At 37.2% G+C, this 25,610-nt stretch overlaps 1 protein-coding gene across 1 annotated transcript in view; it reads left to right on the plus strand.

The window, feature by feature from the left end:
• The first annotated feature begins 833 nt into the window (after positions 1-833).
• Positions 834-25,610, plus strand: part of LOC114649307 (chymosin-like) — a 30,120-nt gene continuing 5,343 nt past the window's right edge. Inside the window, exons 1-5 of the mRNA XM_051924693.1 lie at positions 834-889; positions 2,734-2,884; positions 7,846-7,963; positions 11,316-11,434; positions 23,466-23,665. Of these exons, the coding sequence (XP_051780653.1) occupies positions 834-889; positions 2,734-2,884; positions 7,846-7,963; positions 11,316-11,434; positions 23,466-23,665 (644 nt within the window). The remainder of the gene's footprint in view (positions 890-2,733; positions 2,885-7,845; positions 7,964-11,315; positions 11,435-23,465; positions 23,666-25,610) is intronic.

Consider the following 25,610-nt stretch of genomic DNA (forward strand, 5'->3'; position numbering starts at 1 on the left):
TGAGTATTGTGGAGGTGGAGGTGCTTTGTGCATATTATTATAATTATTACATTCATTTCTAATACTTTTATCTGGTGTCTGGACGTACTGTCTGTGGGTTCACGGGTCAACAGCGACCCCTGCTGTCACAGCTTTTAAATTAAAGCTCACATTTAAATTCTTGCTTATTATGTACTTCTGCCTCATGAAGTAAATCATTACATTTTTTTCAATCACCCCGGATTAGGGCGGTTTAAGCTAATTCAAGCTTTTCCCTTTGTCATCTAACAAAAACATATAAAATATCTCTCCATCCATTTTCTGGGTATACATAGTTTGTTAGAGGGTCAGCAGCAGTAGCAGTAGCAGCATCAGACACAATGCATAACCAACTGTCAGTGAGGCATCAAGACATATTTAGCCGCACCAACCTATTTAAGAATCACTAAGTAATCAACTAATTGTACATCATTTGGCATGCAAAAGTAAATCAGAGAAACAGAGAGAACATATAAACATCACAAAGAAAGTGATTGATCCAGGACAGTAGAGCTGTGAGACAGCAGTGCTAACCACTCTGTCAAGTCTTCCAAAGGCTCTATTAAAAAAATAATCTTTTATACTTTGTGTTCTTATGGAGAGAACATACACTCTCTCTCTCTCTCTCTCTTTTTCTCTCTATTTTACTTCAGTCTTAAGGTATAAAGCAAGGTGCTAAAAATGCTGAGCTTCACTTTTTCCTTAAGAATGTTTGCTTTTCCTATCAGTCGCCTTGCAGAACATATATATAAGTAAATAGTACATATACCTTAACAAAATACAAGGGAATGAAAAGTGCACACCACATTTCCGAGATGAAGCGTGTGATCGTCTTTGCTGTTCTCCTGTCTCTGTCCCACAGCTTTGTGACGTAAGTAATTATAAATAAGGAAAAAAATGTCTTCAGCACCTGCAGACTGTAGTAATTTACTGACATATGAGACTTTTATGTCAAATGCTTGAATGTTTCAGTCAAAATAGCATTTAGCTTGTCTACATTACATGTTACAATTGATTATCTACATATGCCTTTGCAAATTAATAAACTTTATTTTGCACAGCACCATTCGATGTACTAAAATTATTTGCATATTTTTTCATTTCAACCACTGACATGTGATATGACTTCTTTAGGATCATATAGTAAAACAAGATTGAATCTTGCGTGGTACAACCTTGATAACTTGGGGGCATTGTCTTCATTAATCTGTTATTGTCTCCACTTAAGTAAATTCAGGGTCTCAAGGTGTTGTAGGTTAGCCCAGAAGCATTAGGTGTAAGTAACCAACCCAGAATGAGGCACACTTACACACACTCATACTCATACACACTCACACTTGTCACACAGGGCTGATCCAGAGTCACCAGTTAACACACTGCCTCCGTTCATTCTTCAACCATCATTCCATTTTCTTGTTCATGGTTGTAACAAGATAGTGCTTACCCTGACATCACTGGGTACAAGGTGGGAACTAGCTCTGGATGGGGTGCCAGTCTTAAACAAAGCAGATTCACTCACATAGGGGCAATTTACCGTTGTCAGTTAATACCCAGCCTTCATTAGATTCACTAATTCATTTTGTTTAATTCACAAGGAATTTTCATTTAGATAGATAGATAGATAGATAGATAGATAGATAGATAGATAGATAGATAGATAGATAGATAGATAGATAGATAGATAGATAGATAGATAGATAGATAGATAGATAGATAGATAGATAGATACTTTATTAATCCCAAGAGGAAATTCACATACTCCAGCAGCAGCATACTGATAAAAAACAATATTAAATTAAAGAGTAATAAAAATGCAGGTATAACAGACAATAACTTTTTTTAAATAATTTTTTTAAATTTGCCAAATGACTCTTACTTCTATAAAAAGAATATTTCCAAAATCTCACTGTCTATGACAAACAAATGTAAAATTACACAAATCAATTATATACCGAATTGTCTGCAAATTTGCAGACAATTCATAAAAATGGTTAGATTGCAGAAAAAATGGGTTAAGTCATTACTCTAAAAATGATTTTTGCTGATTATTGTTTAATCAAATTCTTACTAAGCTTTACTTAATCAAATTAATCAAAACCATTATACACAATGGAGTATTGTGTTAAGGCACAATTTTGCAGAGTAAATTGATCATTTGTATTCTATTTGGCTAATTATCATTTTTTCAAAGCAATAAGTACCTTTTGGGATTAACAAAATATCTATCTATCTATCTATCTATCTATCTATCTATCTATCTATCTATCTATCTATCTATCTATCTATCTATCTATCTATCTATCTATCTATATCTCACACATCTATCTATCTATCTATCTATCTATCTATCTATCTATCTATCTATCTATCTATCTATCTATCTATCTATCTATCTATCTATCTATCTATCTATCTATCTATCTATCAGTCATAGTGACTTTGTAAAGACAATCAGGGAAGCAGCCAGGCCTCATTTAACTGCATGTATTATATTTAACCTAAATTCTTTAAACAGTTTGTACATGGTGCCTTTTATGGTAAGTGCAATAACAAAATACTTTATAAAACAAACACACTAATTAAATAATCCATGACTACTTCCTCACTTTCAGATTCTTTCATTAATAAAAATACTGAACAATGAAATACAAATGTGCACATGGCCTTTCCAGTCCCTTATAAACTGTGCCACTAGTCAAGTGTCTGTGATTTCAGGCTTAATCTGCACAAAGGGAGGTCTATCAGGGAGCGCCTTGCTGAAGATGGCTTGCTTAACACTTTCCTGAAGGAGAACCACAGAAAAGTCTCTAATAAGTACAGTCGCTCGCTATCTGCCAGTAATGAGCCTCTTGTCAACTACATGGAAGTAAGACCCTTTTTTTTCTTTTTTCCAATTTATCTGTTTTGTTTGGTGGTTTTGGATGCCCAAAATCCAAAAACTATCTTTACCGTTATTTAAATTCTATGTAGATGCAAAACCTTTATATTGAGTGAGTCTATTTGCTGTCAATAAAAAAGGAAAGAAACACAAGGAGAAACAAGTTCAAAAGTTTTTTAGGTATGTTTGCATCTAATGCGTGAAGCACCTATTGCGAAAGTCTGCGTCTGTTTGTCTGTCTGTCTGCATGAAACAATTTGGCCCCTGTGGACCAGTCTTGTTGAAATGTGGCACACTTTTTCTTCATTGTCAAGACCATTCAGTTTTTGTTCAGATTTCTCTGAACTACATGAAGTTTTAAAAAAATTCCAAATTTCCCATTGAAAAGCATTTGTGAATTTGTGAGCTTGTTCTGTGCGACTTCAACTAGGGATGAGTTTACTGGTTCAATTTTACCTTGAGACTGGTTGCTTGAGCTTGTATATTTTGCATATGTTCCTCTTTTACTCATCTGACAGCTGCTCTGATGCCCAATGCAAGTGAGTCAGATGTTGGGCAGAGCATACGCAGAGCTTAGGAAAGTTAACTAAAAGAGTACAAAAGAGTCACTTCTGTGGAAATAAATGGAAGGGGAAAGCAATTATGTAAGCATACAAGACTGAATTGATTGAACAATATTACCTGCAGATTATTAGTATAAAGAACCAACATTATTAATCTGCAGTTAAATGGTGTTTGAACTAATTAATAACAGGAAAGGTGCAGCTGCCGTAACTGATTTAAACATAGGAAGGGTTTAGAAGTAGACAGTGCTGTGGAGATGTGGGGGGCTGCAGTGGCTTAAGCCTCTGATTTCTGATGCCCAGCCTCAATCTTTCAGTGCCAGATATACGTGAAGAATTGCAGCAAGCCCCAAATCTTCTTGCCCATCATGTGCCATTCATATTCCTATTATACAATAAATCAGTTCCTTTCCAAGTTCTTATTTATTTATATAATACTAACAAATTGCTGTGTTTTAACTAATATTATTAGCTGCTTGAGGAACTTATTTCAGTTTCATAGGATTTTTATTGTAGTATTGGTCATTTTGTATTAATAAATGCTTTACTATTGCTAATCATTGGATGCTACTCTTTTGGGTATACTTTCAAAAATGTTATGTTTAAGAAACCTGAACAACAGTTTGCCTCAGACCTTCCACCACTAACACACATCAATCAATGCCATTTTTACATCACATCAACTGTACTCTGCTGTGTATTAAAAGTTATCGAGCCACCGCAAACCTATTTGTGCTCCATTTTTAAATCCATTCTAAAGCACAGTTAAAAAGCATATATTTCATGTTGTCTACTAACACATGTAATTCCATTCTTTTATTTTTATTACATTTGAATATGAATCATTGATACAAAACCATTTAATAATAAAACTTCTTCATGAGGAGGATTAAGGGTCAGAATCTTACTAGAAAGTGAAGCCGAACACAAAGAAGGAAAATTAACCTTGGAAGCAAGGAGACAAAAGAAAATCAAGCTAAAAAAACAAGCATGTACAGTAAATGCGTGATATAAAGTTCATCCATGCAAGTGTAAAACAAAAAGTGAAAAACTGTGATAAGATTAATGCACTTTTCTCAAATCTACATTTTTCTTATATCGTAACTCTCTCTGTGCCTGGCAATATGTGATAAAGGGCTACAGTGCTCATGTATACATTAAGTAGGACAAAGCAACCTTTTCGGTTGACCCCCAGATATTAGGCAGAGATCGCCACCTGCTGGCCAAATAAAAACATGTACTATATATTATTTCTCTTTGTAAATCTTGACTATACTTATTCTTCTTTACATATTCTGAATTTGCTCAGAGCAATTCAAAAGTCATGTTAAAATATAATAAAATTTTGTTCATTTATTTATTTATTTATTTAATAATAATAATAATAGCTCCAGGGTCCTGGTTTTGATTCCTAGTTTTAGCACTCTCTAAGCAGGATTAGCATGTTCTCTGAGCATCTGCCTGAACTTTTCTGTGAATATACAGGTTGTCTTCCTGTATTACAATATGGTGTTCTGGTTGTTCAAATACAGAGCTACTCCTAGTAAACATTTGCTTACTTGCTATTAATTGAAAAAAAACTTGTTTTCACACATATTCGATCTTTAAAATGTGAATGAGAAATGTGAAATTAAGAAAAAACAATTGCCAATACAGCCCATTTGTTACATCTTTTCTGCAATATCATGCCCCCTAAATTGTTATTTTTCACGAGAGTCCTACAGACATATTCGTTAGTGATGATTTCTTGTCCGAGCATTTGCCATCACGAGTCAACCAATACGCAAATGTCTTGCACTAAAAAAACAATTTGAATCCATCTTATATCTGGTATTCATGTTGGTTTATCAGTTTACATCTGTCTGATTAATTCTTTTTTATTAGTTTTAAAGATTTAGGATAGATATCAGTACACAGTTATGAGTCACTTGCAACATTGATTTGAACCATTAAAGAAACAAGCAAAAAAACAAAATTGCATGTGACCCAAAAAACAGAATTGAGTCATGGCAGTCCGAATGTAGTCTTATAGGCTTCAGCAAAATAGAGAATAAAAAGCAGTTGGTATAGATTTATTTAAATTCATTTTGCCACCCACAACCCAGATTCCCCAAGTCCTCCTGAATATCTATATCTGCAGATAACTCCAAAAATTAGGAACATGAATACCACTGCATTGTACTAACATGTGGCTTGGATCAGCACATGCAGCCATTTGATTCCTGGATGCTCACTCCGTGGTAGAAAATTGAAAACTGCATTATGCTAAATTTGAAACTTGTAAATAAAAACATTTATCACAATTTTTAAAGATATAAGGGCCTTGATGTGTATGTCACTCTTAAGAATCACACTTGACTTCTGCCATGAAATTGCAGTAAAGAACTGTGGTGGTGTATGCTCTGTGGCCCTGCAGTTGGATATTATTGGGTTATTATATTGTAATGTAAAGAAAAAAAAGTTACATGACAGCCACCTTTACCAAAGTGCCACCTAAGGTGATTACCTCGTCACCTCAATGCACTTGCCTGCTAAGCTGACAGCCTGAGATTGGCTGGACATGGTATCTGGGACTGCTTAGCCCATCTAAATGATCCCCTGGGGGGAGGGGGGGGCTGATTCCAGATAGATAGATAGATAGATAGATAGATAGATAGATAGATAGATAGATAGATAGATAGATAGATAGATAGATAGATAGATAGATAGATAGATAGATAATTATGTATTGAAAAGAATGCATTTAAGACAGATTTTATGCGGTTACTTTAGTTTACCACATGGCCTGGACTAAGTAACTGTGTTGACTGATGGATGAATAGGTTTCTATAAGGTAAAAGGATATATATCCATCCATTATCCAACCTGCTAAATCCTAACTACAGGGTCACAGGGGTCTGATGGAGCCAATCCCAGCTAACACAGGGCACAAGGCAGGAAACAAACCCCAGGCAGTGTGCCAGCCCACCGCAGAAAAGGATATATATTTATATTATAAAAGCCATCATAGGGATGTAGCCTGGGGGGTACCCTATAATTCTAGTGGTCCAAAAAATTAAACATAATACGCAAATAGTTTTCATAAAATACCATTTCTGTTTATTTAAAATATACAAACTATACATATACATGCCAAAAACTTGAGTAGCCGGAGAAACTGGAAGTTTTTCAAATTAGGGTGAAAGGAGCAATAAAAAAGGAAGCGATTAGAATGCGGGACAGCTATTCCAAAAAATCAATAATATAGCTTTCATCTTGACTTTTCGTGTCCTACAATACATTATTACCGTCATCTAATTAGCAAGCTCCATGGGTTGCAAAGAGTCGAGGACACCATTATCTAACATCTGATAACATTTTGTTGGTTAACATCAGCTTGCTACTATTATGACTTTGTGAGCTGATGAAATATGGTTGTGTGTCCCTTGCAATTCAGAAAGAACATTGGAATATCAGAGTCAGGTGTACTAAATTAGGCTGATAATCTTGATTGATAGAAGTGAATGGAATGCTATTTGTGCCAAATTATGATTATGAAATAAATAATCACACGATAAAGGGCAATGATATATGCATAAATGAATAATTACATTTTGAAAAACTGCAACAATGTATATAAAAGTTTGATTGATTGATAAGATGACAAAAAAACAAGTTAAGAGAGACCTTTTAAAATAAATAATAAGTTATATTGAAATGTGCCATCGAAAAAAGTCCCCCTCTACAAAATATAAAGAGTATTTAAAAATAAGGTAATTTTTAAATAAAACCTGCAAAGTCCAATTAACAGTACACTATTAACACTGAATAAAAAGCTGATGTAACACTTCATGATAACACGTAGTATTAGAATTAAACATTATCAAATATTGTATTTTGTTTGACAGTTATTTTAAAAGATTTATTTTTTAAGCAGTTCAGGTATAAACAAAATCATTAGTTGCCTTTTGCTTTGAAATTAACCCAATTTCATCCAGTTTAAAGAATTTCAATGGGAAACAAAGCTATACGCTAATAATAAATGTTTCTATGTTTGAATAGATCTATTTTGCATCGCTCTATTTTTAACCTTTTCACAGGTCCAGGGAAATATAAAACATATATTAAAAATAACAATATATGTAAGAAGAACTGCTCCACAACATACAGTAGTAAAAACTTAGTAAATGTTTGTTAACAGTCAGTCATCATAAGCACAGCTTTTGGTGTCCATCTACTAACTGATTTTCTAAACTTATTTATTCCAGTTTAGGGTCACATGAAGCTGGAGACCGCCCACAGTGGGCACAATGCAAGAACTAACCACTTGCTCTTTTCTACTTTTCTACTTTGCTCTTTTCTACTTTTCACATAAACTCATTTTTTGACTTTCTTTATCTCTTGCAGGCCATCTACTATGGAAATATCTCCATTGGTACCCCACCCCAGACCTTCAGGGTCCTCTTTGACACTGGTTCATCAGATTTTTGGTTGCCTTCAGTTAATTGCCAGAGCTTGGCTTGCAGTAAGAGCTTCTTAGTTTCTAAATTATTTTCAAGAGTTGTAGATTTTGTGCTTCACAGTTTAATTGATTACAACTTACCAGTTAGAGTAACCTGGTGGTGTAGTGTTTAGTCCTTGTATCTCACAGTCCCAGAAGATTGTGTTAAAAATGTCTATATTGAGGGCTTTCTCCTGCATCAATTTTGCATCTGCATGCAAAATTCAAGCAAATTAGGTGGCCAGCAACTCTAAATGTGGGTGTGTCTGAGTATGTCATGGCTCTTCATATACTGAGCCCTCATCCAGGGGCAAGTCCCTGTGTTGTGTCCACCTCTCCCAAAGGAAATTGTAACTCCCATGACCATATTGTTTGTCATAAGTGAACTAGAGTTTAAAGAAGTTAGAGCAAATTGATGTATTATTATTATTATTATTATTATTACTTAAAATGGATAATGAAGATTTTGTTTCCTGAACACATTTGGGTGCATTTTGGCCTGCTGATCACATAAATAACCTTTACATTTTCCTATTGTACACCAGTTTCTTACAATCACCTCTCATTTTATAAGTATACATATACAGTACAAAAACTACAACTGGAACATCTGCGGTGATCTGATAATAGTGGCACTGTTACTAGGAATTTGGCTTCGATATACCAAGTGCTGTTGTTTCATTTGCAATTGGAACAGCCATGCTGAAGAATTTCATTACATTAAAGAGAAATGGTCACTCCGTAAGATTTTTGTTCCGTAGCAGAAAAGGTACATAAATAACTTGTTGACCCATATTTTTGCCTCTTCTTTATATAAAACTTGGAATGATGAAAAATTGTATGAAAGCATTGAAGAAGGAAGATGAAGAATTTTGATAACTGAGACAGATGTTTCCACAGATAGCTGATGTCAAGATTAAGGAAGGCATATTTGTTGGTGCACAAATCAGACACATAATTAATGACAAGCAGATTAAACACAGATTTTAAGGCAGGAAGATATCACTAGGAAGGCATTCCAGGATTTTTTTGAGAATTTTCTTGCCAACTACAGAGCACCAAACTACCTCAAGCTCATCCAACATGCATCAACCATATGAAAGTATGAAATGTAATATGTCTCTAAAAATGTATTTTCTGCATTCACACTTGGACTTCTTCCCTGCTAATCTTGGTGCAGCCAGTGAGAAACATGGTGAGAGGTTTCACTAAGTATTTGTAATCGATGGAAAATCAGTATCAGGGTAAGTGGAATCCATCACTTCGCCCCCTCCATAGTACGGAAACGGCACTTATCATAATTACTAAAGACCTCCTCATGTCAACGGATTCTGGTTTAATCACTATTTTTATCCTTCTAGATCTGAGTGCAGCCTTTGACACTATTTGTCACACTACTCTTCTCAATAGATTATCTTTAATTGGCATTACCCATACTCCACTAGATTGGTTCAGATCCTACCTCTCAGGCCGCACTCAGTTTGTTCAGCTTAAAGCTTACACATTCCAACCCACCGCTGTTACTTCAGGTGTGCCCCAGGGCTCTGTCCTGGGGCCCATTCTTTTCATCATTTACCTCCTCCATCCATCCATCCATTATCCAACCTGCTATATCCTAACTACAGGGTCAAGGGGTATTTACCTCCTTCCCCTTGGAAATATCTTTTGTCAATATAACATTAGCTTCCACTGTTATGCTGATGACACCCAGCTCTATCTCACTAGCAAACCTACTTTTTCCTTTCCACCCTCCTCGCTTATTGATTGCATAGCAGAAATCAAATCCTGGTTTTCTTCAAATTTTCTTAAATTAAATAGTGACAAAACTGAGGTTCTCCTCATTGCTACAAAATCAACATTATCCCAAAATGATAATTTTTCCTTTGTTATTGATAATTCTTCTGTCTTCCCTTCCCCACAGGTTAAGAGTCTGGGTGTCATCCTTGACAATACTTTATCCTTTCAGTCCCACATCAATAACATCTCCCGGTCTGCATATTTCCACTTGCGTAACATTAATCATATTCGTCCCTCCCTCACTCCCCACACCACTGCTAACCTTGTTCATAGCCTTGTCACTTCTCGTCTGGATTATTGCAATTCCCTTTTCTTTGGTCTTTCTTGCAAATCTCTTTATAAGCTTCAACTGGTCCAGAATTCAGCTGCCTGCATCATTACTAGAACCCCCTCTACTCACCATATCACTCCCGTCTTGCAGCAGCTTCACTGGCATCCTGTTAAGTTACTCATTGAATTCAAAAGTCTTCTGTTAACTTTTAAGACTATCCACAACCTTGCCCCTCCATATCTGTCTGACCTCCTCCATGTTGCCATTCCCTCCCGCACCCTTAAATCCTCTTCCTGATCCATTCAGTTGCTCTGCTCCCCAGCTTTGGAACTCACTACCATCTGAGCTTAGAAATATTGAATGATTTTCACTTTTCAAATCTAAACTTAAAACTCATTTGTTTAAGACTGCTTTTCTCTTTGATTACAATTGCTCTGTCTGATTTTAATTTTTGTATTTTAGTTTTGTTTATAACGTGTGTTTTATCTATTGTTCGGTGTCCTTGAGTGTTTAGAAAGGCACCTATGAATAAATAAAATGTATTATTATTAATATTATTATTATTATTATTATTATTATTACTTTCTACTTGACTATTGCTGGACATTACAGTGAGAAGCATCAGATGCTGAGTTTAGCAAAAAAATCAGCAGCAAAACATTTTTAGCTCAAATGAACTAATGCAACATGTCAGCATCATTAAACAATTAAAAATACTAAATTCAATATAATTTAATTTCATGTTTCTGCAAGTATCTACACTATACAGTCAATACTGACTGCATTTCTACTCAGTTTGAAGTTGTCAACTATAGTAAGCAAAAGTTTCCAGGAAGCAAAACTTCACTTTTTTCAGTGTAATTATTTGGTGAACATATTTTCTAAAGATCCAGACACTTGGATGACAAGATTAGGATCATTTACAACTGTTCACATATTTATGCTTTAGGTTGACTCACTGGCTAAAGGTTGTGGAGTGGCTGGTGTTGGGATCTTAACCAGCGGCTGCTGGATTCCCAAATCCTAGCACAACAAATTACCTGCATTAATACAGATGTTTACAAAACTGAAAGAATAGATTAACCTATCAAGAATTCATTCATTCCAGTTTTTAAGCATTTAATACCAGATATTTAAAATAAATAAATTATTAAATAAATAAATTAATAAATAAATAATACGATGATGGCTTTAGTTCAGTTTAGCAAAGACTGCAAGGTTGAGTAAGATACAGAAACTGTAAAACTGTTTGAATATTCACGGAGCTCTCATTACTCACTGTTACTGTTAACTGTTTCTTTTTCTTAGAAAACCATCAAACCTTCAATCCCAGCAAATCATCCACTTTCCATAACCTGGACACAAAATTTTCTCTTAATTATGAATCAGGCTCCATGGATGGATTTCTGGCTTATGATACATTAAAGGCAAGTAATACTCTTTTATTTAACACAAATTGCAGTTCATTGAATGAATTTTCTTTCAGCTGAAATGTGACAAACCTACGTAGGTGAGATATGGCTCACAGTACAAATATGGTAGAAATATCGATAGTATTGCAAGATTTTCTTATTTGCAATGGTGATGGACAGGTTCACAGATGAGATTAGACAGGAGTCCCAGTGGACTATGATGTTTGTGGATGACATTGTGATCTGTAGCGATGGTAGGGAGCAGGTTGAGGAGACCCTGGAGAGGTAGAGATATGCTCTAGAGAGGAAAGAAATGAAGGTCAGTAGGAACAAGAAAGAAAACATGTGTGTAAATGAGAGGGAGGCCAGTGGAATGGTGAGGATGCAGGGAGTAGAGTTGGTGAAGGTGGATAAATTCAAATGTCTTGGATCAACAGTACAGAGCAGCGGAGAATGTGGAAGAGAGATAAAAAAAAGAGAGTGCAGGAATGGTGGAGTGGGTGTAGAAGAGCGTCGGGAGTAATTTGTGACAGACGGGTATCAGCAAGAGTGAAGGGAAGGACTACAGGATGGTAGTGAGACCAGCTATGTTATATGGTTTGGAGACGGTGGCACTGACCAGAAAGCAGGAGACAGAGCTGGAGGTGGCAGAGTTAAAGATGCTAAGATTTGCACTGGGTGAGATGAAGATGGGCAGGATTAGAAATGAATACATTAGAGGGTCAGCTCTGGTTGGATGGTTGGGAAACAAAGTCAGAGAGGTGAGATTGCATTGGTTTGGACATGTGCAGAAGAGAGATTCTGGGTATATTGGGAAAAGGATGTTAAGGATAGAGCTGCCAGGCAAGAAGAGAAGAGGAAGGCCTAAGAGAATGTTTATGGATTTGGTGAGAGAGAACATGAAGATGATGGGTGTAACAGAACAAGATGCAGAGGACAGAAAGATATGGAAAAAGTTGATCCACTGTGGCGACCCCTAATGGGAGCACCCGAAAGAAGAAGAACAAGAAAAAGATTGATTATATTGCAAGACAAATGTATTTTTCTTACAATTTATAGTCAGACTGAAATTCATTCAAGATTATTTGCCTGTATTATAGGAAAAAGAAGTGATTCATCCGAGTGAACCCCATTTGTGGCACAAGAGAAGAAACCTAGAGCAAAAGAGGCTTACTTGTAGAAAAGAGTCATCATCATTTTATTTCTCCGATTTAAATATTTCTTAGTTCTGAATACTACAAACAGATCATCAATTTAGTTAATTTTCCTGTCAAAGGAGACAGTAGTTACAAATGTAAAATACTGTATGTCAAAAAAAATGAAAAAGTGTCCATAGAGTTACATATGTGAACAGGAATGCATACAATGGAGTGAAGAAAAGAAACCGTATCTGATGGTCCATTGGAATTTGACATGTTGCAGGGCTATAGTCTTCAGGTCTTTTCTGCTTGTTTGTTCTGCTTACTTTCTGTAGTCCACGCATACAGTATAACTCTCTCTCCATGTTGTAAAATCTCATACATTTTATGCACTCCCATTCAAGACCCTTTTTATGATTTACTCACTTTACCTTCTTAGGAATGCACAATCCATCTCAACAACACCTGGAATCAAAACAAAAACCAACTGGATTGGGCATGATGCCATCACATGGAATCCTTACTCATGCCTTGCCAGTTTAGTTTTTCCAATTACCGTATATACTCGCGAATAAGTTCTCCCACGGATAAGTCAGGACTTGATCTTACCGTATAATTTCTGGTATTTTATAATGTTAGTCATATAAGCAGAATTCGGAAAACTCACGCTATTGGTCCAAGAGATTATGATATGCTAACACCCGCCTGAAACAGTAACCAGGGAGCACACTGCCTTTATTTTGTATGTGGGTGCGGCAATGCGCTGTATCAGCGCTTGCTCCTAACCTCTTTCTTTCTCTCTATTGTGCCTACATGACTATATGGTAATACCCAAACTATTCCGAAGCAACGTTTGCACTGTTTTGTGTTTTTTGTATCTCACACCCTCATACACCTTTATTGTAAGAGCATCCCTTATCTAAGATGGAGTGTTCGATCAGAAGAAAATATGAAGCTGGTTTTAAATTAAATGTTGTTGAAGTGGCGAAAGAAATTGGTAACTGCAACAAAATTTGATGTGTCTGAGAAAATGATGCGAGGAGGCAATAAGATGTAAAATTAAGAATTAAGTCTCTCATTTTTGAACGGGCATATAAGTCGGGATCTGATTTTATGATTGATTTTTCAGGTTTCAAGTCCCGAGTATATACGGTACGCTAACAGGCATATTTGCAGGATGGGGAAGGAAGCAGGAGTAACCAAGAATAATCCACATGGGCATTACTAGAGTCTGTAAACCCTATATAGATGGCACCCAACTAGGAACAACATGCAGATCCCTGAAGCTTTCTTTTACCAACATTAACCAGCTTGTCACTTTACCATCCCCTCCTCCATTTTTTCATGTGTTTCCCAAACAAGACCAAGTACACATTTTTGGGGTTAAAATGTCCGTCTGTTTGTAGTTTGAGGCAGAAGAAATTTAACAAAGGCATTGGGTTTTCACATGGGGGGCCAATGCATGAGATTTGTACAGATAAGGTCTACCTTATGTTTTGATTTGCAACAGATATACTTGAAAGTGCACATGCAAGAGAAAAGCGCAAAAGAGAAACTCATTCTACACAATTCAACACTGCAGGTTCATTCTACTGCTGAAAAAGCTCAAAGCCAAGCAGAGGTTGCCTCTATCAATAATTCCTAAGTTGGCAGTCATAAGTGCACAGGCTAACATATACAAAAACACACAGTGCTGAATATAATGTTAAGTCTAACAAAAGGACAAAAAATAAATAAATAAAACACATATTGATAAAAAATTAAAAAAATACATTTCCGAAGCTTACCGTGCCACTAAATGCAGCTAACATGGAACTAAAATAACACAGTTGGTGAATTGAAAGCTTAATATTTAGCCATCAAAATATTACAGTACATGTAAAGTAAAACTTTATCAAGGCTGATGCATGTAATTGCAAAGCTATAACAGATATATGCATGGACCCGCAATGGGGTGCCCAGGATGGGGGATGGAAATAATTGGGGGTGTTATAACGATGATTTAAAGGTAATTCACTCAAATTTTATAATAAATTGCTACATATCATGAATCTGCATTATCATCAGGCCTTAAAATTACAACTGCTTCCCCACACAATGGATTTGAATGTCTAAAAACAACAAACAGTAAAGCCTTTTATTCACTCAAGCATACCATCCTTAGTCATTCTCCTTCTACTATTTTCTGAACAAGAGGAACTTGACATGCACTGTAAGAAAAGTCTTGCGTCATTTTTGTTTCATTACAATGTAGCTTTCTTTCATCATTTCCTCTGTATTTTTCTTATGGTGTACACAAAATACCATAAAAGGCATATGAGTCTTGATTGGTATTGTGAATGTAATAACAGTTTCAGTTGGACAATAGCTTTGTTTTTTTTAAATACAAGAATTATCCTTGATCAAAATGTAATGTAATTAGTTCATTTCAGATTTACTATCACATATAGACAATGCAGTGGCATTCCTTTTTGCACGCTTAGCCAACACACACCCATTGTTATTGCCCTTGCTCGAATCTTGCTTTGTAGGTTATGTGCAACTGTAATGTCATCAACTTTAATATGTAGAGATGAACGAAACTATTTCAATGCTAAAATTTGGCATGCAATTTCATAATCACAAAACTCAGTAAAAAAAATTCCATTTTAAATAGATTTTTGGGGAGTAGAAAGATAGGGACATTGCTCCTTAAAGGTTTGGCTACATCATACACCCCTTTTGGACCAGTAAATTTCACAGAAAAGGGTCCAGATGAAAATAAAAGGGGGAAGTGCATCTTTTAGAAATGCAGCATAGCTAAATACAACCCACGCTGAAATGAAAAGATGAATTCTTACACAAAAGTGTGGTTGGGCAATGAAATTGTTATACAAAGTGACTGAGAAAGCGATGCTGAAGCTGTGATCTTCCTACTTAAACTATCTTCTGTGTCACTAGATTGCAAATGACATTAAGATGGGGGAAGAGACAGGGGTTTATATATTCAGATTATCATTCTTCCTGGATCAATGGCACAATTTTCACTGGTCATGAGATGGGGTATATTTCCCCAATTCTTTTAGTGAAGCAAAACAAATTTAGTTTTGATTAAATCGCTGATTTATCTCTAATACTAGGCTAAATGTAGCTCTGTCTCCCCCTGATTCTGTGGTCTATGCACATTCAGAATGTAAAGGCAGATGTAAAACCATCAAATTCACCATTAGAAGTCTTGTATTCAACAAGCCTGGCATCTGGATCTGCAGCAGTCAAGCAATTAAAAGCGTAGTACATTGCTGTGCACTAAAACTCTTACATTAATATATGGTGCTAAATAGTAATTTTTATTTAGTTAATATTAATGATGCAAACATAAACATTAAAAATGTCTATATGAGTTACATTTCTCTATATATATAAAATCCAACATCTGTCTGTCTGTCTGCTTTTCACAAGAGAACTACTTAACGGATTTAGATCTGGGTTTTTTCTGTAATTTGCTTGAACATTCTCGTTGATTTTGCGACTTCTGCCATCATGCTAAGTATTAGAGTTCTCTAGCAGGAGTGATTATTCGCCCTAATCAGAGTCAGAGGCTGCGGGCCGAGTGGTGGGGGAAGCATAACATGAGGAGTGGGGAGCCGGGCAAGGCCCTCCTCACTCAGGCGCCAGCCTAGGAGCATACCTTGCCTCTGCTTAGCAAGTGAATGAGAGAACTACTTAATGAATTTAGATCAGATTTTTTTCTATAATTTGCTTGAACATTTTGGTTGATTTAGTGATTTCTCTCATCGCGCAAAGAATCACAGTTCACTTGCAGGTACGATTTATTAGCGCTAATCAGAGTCAGAGGCTGAGGGCCAAGGGGAGGGGAAAGCGTGACATCTGGAGTGGGGAGCTGGGTGGGGCCTCCTCACTCACGCACCAGCCTCCAGTTCGAATCGGTATACCTTTGGCCACATTTTGGAGCGTACCTTGCAAGGTTATTATAGTTAACGAAAACTAAAATCAAAACTGAAACTATTATTAAAAAAACATTTTCGTAAACTGAAATAAAATAATTAACAAAACCGAAATGAAAAACTAAAACTAAACGAAACTATTAAAGTAGCTGGAAAGACTAACTGAAACAAAATAATAATTTACTAAAATATATTTAGTTTTCGTTTTTGAATGAAGTTTTAACTCTTAAACAGAAAGTCATCCACCACGAGCCGCCTGCATATATTCATCCAGTGAACGGCGGCTGGTGACGGATGTTCACACAGCATTTGCTGTGACAGAGCAAGCTGAGTGGGGTGCGTAAAGTGTGAGAAATAGAAAGCGATTTGCGTGCCGCCTTTCTTTGTGCTTGTTGTATATCAAGATGTAATTCAAACGGCTGAAATCAGAATGTGCTTGTCAACAAAACATTTACCATATGAACAGAAAAATCACGAGTGAGTAACGTTACAGTTTATTTCTCAGGTGTCTGCTATTTGTTGATAGCAATTCACCTGCCACTTCGCACTGGAGAAATCGTTTTTACTTTCTCATATACGAAGTATAGACAAAGTATAGTAATCATGAAAAAATTCGACCAAGATATTTTGATGAATCTTGACGTTTTAGACTAACCAGTGTCCAACAATATTGTTTTTTGGAATTGTGTGTGTGTGTGTATGCGTGTGTGTGTCTGTTTGTGCATAAACACGATAACTCAAAAACGCAACTAGATAGATGGATGAAATTCGGCATGTGGTTGTTACACCACAATTATAGATCTGTGTTAACTTTTGGGCCAAATCTATCACCCGGAAGTGGTACTTTACCTGAACACATACTCGATTTTTTTTTATTTATACAGCTGCAGAGTCCGATTTGTTCCACTTTACTTTTAGATAGATAGATAGATAGATAGATAGATAGATAGATAGATAGATAGATAGATAGATAGATAGATAGATAGATAGATAGATAGATAGATAGATAGATAGATAGATACTTTATTAATCCCAGGGGGAAATTCACAAATAATAATTATAAATAATAATTGTTCAATATATTATTAATTTGATTTGTTGTTGATGGTACATAATGTACATAATATAAAAATATAATCATTGTCTTGAGGTTTAGTCCTCAAATGTCCATCCCCATATCTGAGTATACAAGAAAATTGAGGGGAGAGCAGTCCCGGTTTTTGAAAATAAAACAGCACTGATCGAGAGACTGACTAGGTCATCATACAAGATCAGCATATTGTTGCTGACCAGTCACTTTTGCTTTAAAAACATTGTTTAACAACAAAGTGATACAAACAAAGGTAGACAGTCTGACAAGTGATGAAAAACTAAACATACTAATGGGTTTTTGTATTTATTCCATATTTATTAATTTATCTTTTTCAGTTCATATTCACAACTCAAAATACCTGATATTGTGAAAGTAATCCATTAGTAGAATTATATTTTAAAATATTTGTCTCCCTTTTTTCAATGTTTTTCTCTATCTCTCAAAATAGATAGTTGAAATATCATATTCTTTTTGTTCTTAACATCAGCCTTATCATACATATTGCATACCAGGGATTTTTCATGCCTTGCATCCAAACCTGCTGAGGTAGACACCAGATTTCCTGCAATCCTACTGTGGATAAACTGGTTTAGATAATGTATATGTTGTTCTTAATCTCAGATTCTCTGAGATCTCTGTTGTTTTATGTCTGTCTGTACTCCTATTACCTGCTCTTGCTCTGCTCATTATGGGTTTACTGTCCTTTACGGTGGTCTATTCAAGTCTCACTGCCCCTAACCTTGACACTACATGCTTGTTGTTCTTTGTTTCCCTCAATACAGCTAGGTGGGGTCTGCACACTCATTCAAGTCTAAGAGCCCTGTTCTTCCTAAGCCCCTGTGATTTTCATGAGAAAATATTTTAAAAATGATAAAATTGTGTAAAATTGTTCATATTCAGTGTCTAGCTTTGATTATGCTTGTTTTTATCAGACAAAAACAAAACCAGATAGTAAACCAGGCAGTGTAGTAAGCTTCCACTAACATTAAACTCATATCCAAATCTGTTAAGTGTACAGTTCTGTCTGATTGTGACACAAAACTAACTCCGTAGGCGCTCCATGCCATAATTACTAAAACTAAAACTGAAACTAATATATATAAAAATAAAATAGAAATGTCTTTGTGAAATAAAAACTAAATTAAAACTAAAAATACACAATGAAGGAAAACTAAAACTAAACTGAATTTCCAAGTAAGGTCAGAAAAAATATAGAAATAAAAACTAATATAAAAAGGCAAACCTATAATAACCTTGGTACCTTGCCTCTGCTTAGCTAGCGATACCTGTTTGTTTATTGATTTTTAAAGTTTGTTCTGTTTCACTACTATGTTGGTGGAGCGGCGTGGGATGGCTAGTATATATATAAAATCCATCGTCTGCCTGTTTGTCCACTTTTCACGAGAGGACTACTTAACGGATTTAGATCAAGTTTTTTTCTATAATTTGCTTGATCATTCTGGTTGATTTTGCGACTTTCATTGTGCTAAGTTTCATAGTTCGCTTGTGGTATCGATTTATTAATCCAAGAGAAAAGCTGCAGGCCGAGGGGATGGGGGTGGGGCTCTCCACACTCATGCGCCAGCCTCCATTCAAGTTGCTCTACCGCTCACCACATGTTGGACTATACCTTGCCTCCATTTAGCTAGCAATACCTGTTTGTTTATTGATTTTTAAAGTTTGTCCTGTTTCACTATTCCACAGGGGACAGCTAGTATAAAATATATCTTATAAGAATTCATGTTGGGGCAAACTGGTCTGGATAGTGGACTGGCCTATGCTGGCTGACCATTTCAAACTGTAAGGACAAGGGAGACAAAAACAGTTTGGGGCACCAGCCTGAAGATTCCTGACTAATGCAATGTTTTGCAAAAAAAAAAAGAAATTCTACAAAAGAAGTAGTTGGTATATTTCAGCACAATGGAGATTTTTATTGCTCTCTCTGTAATTTAAAAATTACAGTACCATGTTGTTGGCTCAATATCATCTGGTTATTAAAGGCAGCTGTTCTTGGGTTGCCAGTGTCTTAATATTGGGAGACCTGAAGAAGAAGGGTTTGTAGAGGGTGTGACATTTTGGGCCTTCTGTCTGCTATTCTTCCACTCTAAGGAGGAAAACAGGGAATAGAATAAATAAAGTATCCACTCTGCTCTTACACTGTTGTATTACTGTGAAATAAGTCTGCATAAGAGACTCACTATGCTAATGTGCACAACACAGTGTATCCATTTGTCTATAGAGGCTGCTTAATACAGGTCAAGATCATAGATGACAAAGCCTATTCCAGTGGCACCAGTTTTAGACATTTAATTAAAGTAGGAATTAAGCCCAGAACTCTAAGTGATGTAAAAGCAGTTATGAAATAAAACTATATACATGCAAGATACAGCAGCTGAGTTATCCAGTGCTTCATTCGATGGTATCTGTTTAAATCATCATCAAGAAATCTCTAAATGATAGGTTGGCTTGTCATATGATGTCTCAGAAATCCAGCATCCTAACTTCAAATCAGGGTCCCATTTGTTGTCTGTATGCAGTTTGTATGTGTCATTATCCAGGTAGTCAGGTTTTTCTTCCACATCCAAAAGTCATGCATGTTAGGCTAGCTGGCTATTTAAACTGGCCAGATGTGAGTGTGGTTGTGTACATGATTAGGTCCAGAGATTTTTTGACACCCTTCCAAGTTCTAGTTGTTGCCTAGGGCTACAGGCCCATATGACCTTGAAGTTAACTGAGCAGATTGAAGAATTTTTTTTTAAGTCACTTCATCTTCTTCTATCGGCTACTCCCGTTAGGGGTTGCCACAGCGGATCATCTTCTTCCATATCTTTCTGTCCTCTGCATCTTGCTCTGTTACACCCATCACCTGCATGTCCTATCTCACCACATCCATAAACCTTCGTTTAGGCCTTCCTCTTGTCCTCTTCCCTGGGAGCTCTATCCTTAGCATCCTTCTCCCAATATACCCAGCACCAACGCAATCTCACCTCTCTGACTTTGTCTCCCAACCGTCCACTTTGAGCTGACCCTCTAATGTACTAATTTCTAATCCTATCCATCCTCGTCACACCCAGTGCAAATCTTAGCATCTTTAACTCTGCTACCTCCAACTCTGTGTCCTGCTTTCTGATCAGTGCCACCATCTCCAACAAATATAACATAGCTGGTCTCACTACCGTCCTGTAGACCTTCCATTTCACTCTTGCTGATACCCGTCTGTTACAGATTACTCCTGACACTCTTATCCACCCATTTCACCCTGCCTGTACTCTCTTTTTCACCTCTCTTCCACAATCCTCATTATTCTGTACTGTTGATCCCAAGTATTTAAACTCATCCACCTTTGCCAACTCTACTCCCTGCATCCTCACCATTCCACTGACCTCCCTCTCATTTACACACATGTATTCTGTCTTGTTCCTACTGACCTTCATTCCTCTCCTATCTAGAGCATAGGGTCTCCTCAACCTGCTCCCTACTATCACTACAGATCACAGTCCACAGGGACTCCTGTCTAATCTCGTCTGTCAACCTGACCATCACCATGGCAAATAAGAAAGGGCTCAGAGCCGATCCCTGATGTAATCCCACCTCCAACTTGAATACATCTGTCACTCCTACCACAGACCTCACCACTGTCACACTTCCCTTGTACATATCCTGTATAACTGTTAATGTACTTCTCTGTCACTCCCGACTTCTTCATACAATACCACAGCTCCTCTCGAGACACCCTGTCATATGCTTTCTCCAGGTCCACAACGACACAATGCCTTCTGGCCTTCTCTAAACTTCTCCATCAACATCCTTAGAGCAAACATTGCATCTGTGGTGCTCTTTCTTGGCATGAAACCATACTGCTGCTCACTAATCATCACCTTACTTCTTAACCTAGCTTCCACTACTGTTTCCCATAACTTCATGCTGTGGCTCATCAATTTTATTTCTCTGTAGTTACTGCAGTCCTGCACATCCCCCTTATTCTTAAATATCGGCATCAGTATGCTTCTTCTCCATTCCATTCCAAGATTCCACTAAACAATCTGGTTAAAAACTCCACTGCCATCTCTCCTAAACACCTCCATGCTTCCATAGGTATGTCATCTGGACCAATGGCCTTTCCATTTTTCATCCTCTTCATAGCTGTCCTTACTTCTTCCTTACTAATCCGTTGCATTTCCTGATTCACTATCGCCACATCATCCAACCTTTTCTCTCTCTCGTTCTCTTCATTCATCAGCCTCTCAAAGTACTCTTTCCATCTGCTCAACACACTCTCCTCGCTTGTGAGTACATTTCCATCTTTATCGTTTATCACCCTAATCTGCTGCACATCTTTCCCAACTCAGTCCCTCTGTCTAGCCAATCGGTACAGGTCCTTTTCTCCCTCCTTAGTGTCCAGCCTCTCATACAACTCATCATACGCCTTTTCATTAGCCTTCGCCACCTCTCTCTTCACCTTGCGCCTTATCTCCTTATACTCTTGTCTACTTTCTGCATCTCTCTGACTATCCCAATTCTTCTTTGCCATCCTCTTCCTCTGTATACTCTCCTGTATTTCCTCATTCCACCACCAGGTTTCCTTTTCCTCTTTCATCTTTCCAGATGTCACGCCAAGCACCCTTCTTGCTGTCACCCTTACTACATCTGCTGTAGTTTCCCAGCTGTCTGGTAACTCTTCACTGCCACCCAGTGCCTGTCTCACCTCCTCCCTAAACTCAACCTTGCAGTCTTCCTTTTTCAACTTCCACCATTTGATCCTTGGCTCTGCCCTCACTCTCTTCCTCTTCTTGATCTCCAACATCATCCTACAGACCACCATCCTATGCTGCTTAACTACAATCCATGACACCATACCTACCCATCACCTCCTCGTCTCCATTATTCCCTTCACCAACATGCCCATTGAAATCCACTCCAATCACCACTTTCTGTCCCTTGGGTACACTGTTCATCACTTCATCCAACTCACTCCAAAAATCTTCTTTCTCACCCATTGCACACTCAACTTGCGGTGCATATGCACTAACAACATTCATCATCACTCCTCCAATTTCCAGCTTCATAATCATTACTCTGCTTGACACTCTTTTCACCTCCAAAACACTCTTGACATACTGTTCCTTCAGAATAACTCCTACCCCATTTCTCCTCCCATCCACACCATGATAGAACAATTTGAATTCACCTCCAATCCACCTGGCCTTACTCCCCTTCCATTTAGTCTCTTGCACGCGCAATATATCATCCTTCCTTCTCTCCATCATATCTGCTAACTCTCTCCCCTTACCAGTCATACTGCCAACGTTAAAAGTTCCTACCCTCAGTTCCACCCTCTTTACTTTCCTCCTCTACTCCTGCCTACGGACACGTCTCCTCCCTCTTCTTCTCCTTTTTCTTCTTCGGCCAACAGTAGCCCAATTTCTGCCAGCACCCTGTTGGCTAACAGTACTGGTGGTGGTCGTTGTTAACCCGGGGCTCAACCGATCCGGTATGGAAATTTGTACTGTTGTCTGCATATTGATTTGGCAAAATTTTACACCGAATGCCCTTCCTGACATAACCCTCCCCATTTATCCGGGCTTGAGACCGGCATGAAGAGACACACTGGTTTGTGCATCCCCTGTGGCTGTAGTTTGATAATTAACACAGGCTTTAGAAGGTAATGTTACTTTAGTTCAGTTTAGTGGGGAAAGGTTTAATAAAATCATTAAATTCTATAAACAAGAACAAGATTGCATAAATTTAACTGCATTCATTTTAATGTAGTTTATTGTGCAAAAAAAGTCCACTACCTGATTATTTTAGCCTGGTGCTTTTGAAAACACCTTACTGATTTCTACAATAACATCAACATCTTCTGCTTGCAGGTGTCAGATATTGTTGTGACTGAGCAAGAATTTGGACTGAGTACGTCAGAACCTGGATTTGCTTATTATTACTCTCCATTTGATGGCATCTTGGGGCTTGCATATCCTTCGATTTCTTCTTCTGGATCTACACCAGTGTTTGATAACATGTGCAATCGACATCTGGTGCCTCAGGACATCTTCTCTTTTTATTTAAGCAGGTCATGACATATTAATCATATTTCCTGAAACATGGAAATCATTAGAAATTGACTTCTTCAGCTTCTGTTGACTAGGAGGAGTCCTCTTAGCTTTCAGCCTCTTTTTGTTAACATCTCTTTCTTACCATGGTCCTCTTTATGTAGATTCTTAAAAATAATAGTTCTAAAATGGCACTCTAGTGGGTTGTGTGACTCCTTGTAGCTCCTCTGGTGGACAAAGAACCAATTTATTATGAGTAAGGCTATTTGTACCTGAAATAGGCTGTGAGATGATTCTGTATAGGTGGACAACAAAGAAACCTTTAATGTATAGTTGGCTACCTGGCAGGATACAACAGCCTGTGTTATTCTATGCAGCAAGAGACCTTTTGAGTGATGAACCCATTGATGTTTCATAAACCTATTATATATTCACTAGTCATTTAGCCCGTTACAATAACAGGCGCTAGAACAGTAGTGCATAAACATTAGTAGGAACAGTCTATATTAAATGGCAAGGGACTTTGACCTCATTCTTTTTGTTGGTCGTATTTTTCTTTCTTTCAGCCTTTCTTTTGTTGATGTTTACTTGCTGAGCTGACCGTTCTTCGTGGGCTGCCGCTGTGTATTGTGTGTCTTTAATTTTCTGTGACAGTAATACTGTCTTGTACGGCTCTATTCAATAAGGGCGTGCACAAAAAGGCGAGCTTCAAAAGGGCAACCTCAATTGAGCGCGGCGAATAAAGGCGTTCGTAGATAATTTAGTTCAAATGGCTCTGGAATATGTGAAGAGCAACAAAGGTGCAGATCGTTATTTACGCGCGCCTTTATTCGCTGCGCCCAATTGAGGTCGCCCTTTTGAGGCTCGCTTTTTTGCGTGCGCCCTTATTGAAGGATGCCGTCTTGTACGTCCGCTGGCTTGTACATCCGTAATATACCTTTAATTTTCTCTGGCAGTAATACAGGCGTGTGCGTCGGTAATATGCCTTTAATCTCCTCTGACAGTAATACTGGCTCGTATGTGGTTGTAATATGCGTCACTGTATTGTGTCCATTTAGTTTCCTCTCGCAGTAATACTGGTTTGTATTTCCGTAAAACGCCTCTAACTTTCTCTGACAGTAATATCGCGCATCGCACCGTGCCCCGCGCATGAGCACTTCACCAGAAGACACCCACACACGGACACCTGGACGCACATAGGGATTTTATATAAATAGATGGTTATTTATTGAATCTGTTATGGAGCTAAATAAATAAAGGTTCTTTTAGGAACTTTCATATGGAGGGTTTATTTGAAAACCAAAAATAGTTCCCTTATGGCATTACACTAAAGAACCACTTTCTCAACTTTTATTTTTAAGTGTGTATATACTTTTGAGTAAACCTCTAAAATCAGAAACATTGTTCCCTTCCTATCTGGCGTTTACTAGCTGCTCTGGCATTCTATAGATTAGATTTGAACTCTGGCCTGTTTTTACTTTGTTTTCTGTTGGACTATTCTCTTCCTGTCCGTGCATATTTTCACCTTTTCCATGCAAATCACAAACATTGTCAAGTTAGATCGACTGCTGGCTATATGTTGTAATGGTGTGAGGGTGACTACACCCAATGGTAGACTAACGTCCTGTCCAGGGTTCTTTCCTGTCTTGTTGTCAGTACTGCTGGTGTAAACTCTGGTAACTTTTAACCTTAAATTTTGATTAAGCAAGTTTAGAAAATGAAATGGGCACTGGAGTATAATGTATCAATATTCGATAATAGTTCAGTATTGATTTTTGAAAGTATTAATTGACATTCTTCAGAAACACCAAATCTAAATATTAACAGTTCTTTATCTTATATTGTGTACTTTCATCAAAAAAAGGATATGGTGGAAACTGAGTATCACTGAGTCTTTCAAAAGTAGCACAAGTAGTTTGTGGCTGAATGAAAAAGCAGCAGGTTTAAATAGACATCACTTGCAGA

The sequence above is a fragment of the Erpetoichthys calabaricus genome, chromosome 3 (assembly GCF_900747795.2).
Source record: "Erpetoichthys calabaricus chromosome 3, fErpCal1.3, whole genome shotgun sequence".
NCBI classification, from domain to species: Eukaryota; Metazoa; Chordata; class Cladistia; order Polypteriformes; family Polypteridae; genus Erpetoichthys; species Erpetoichthys calabaricus.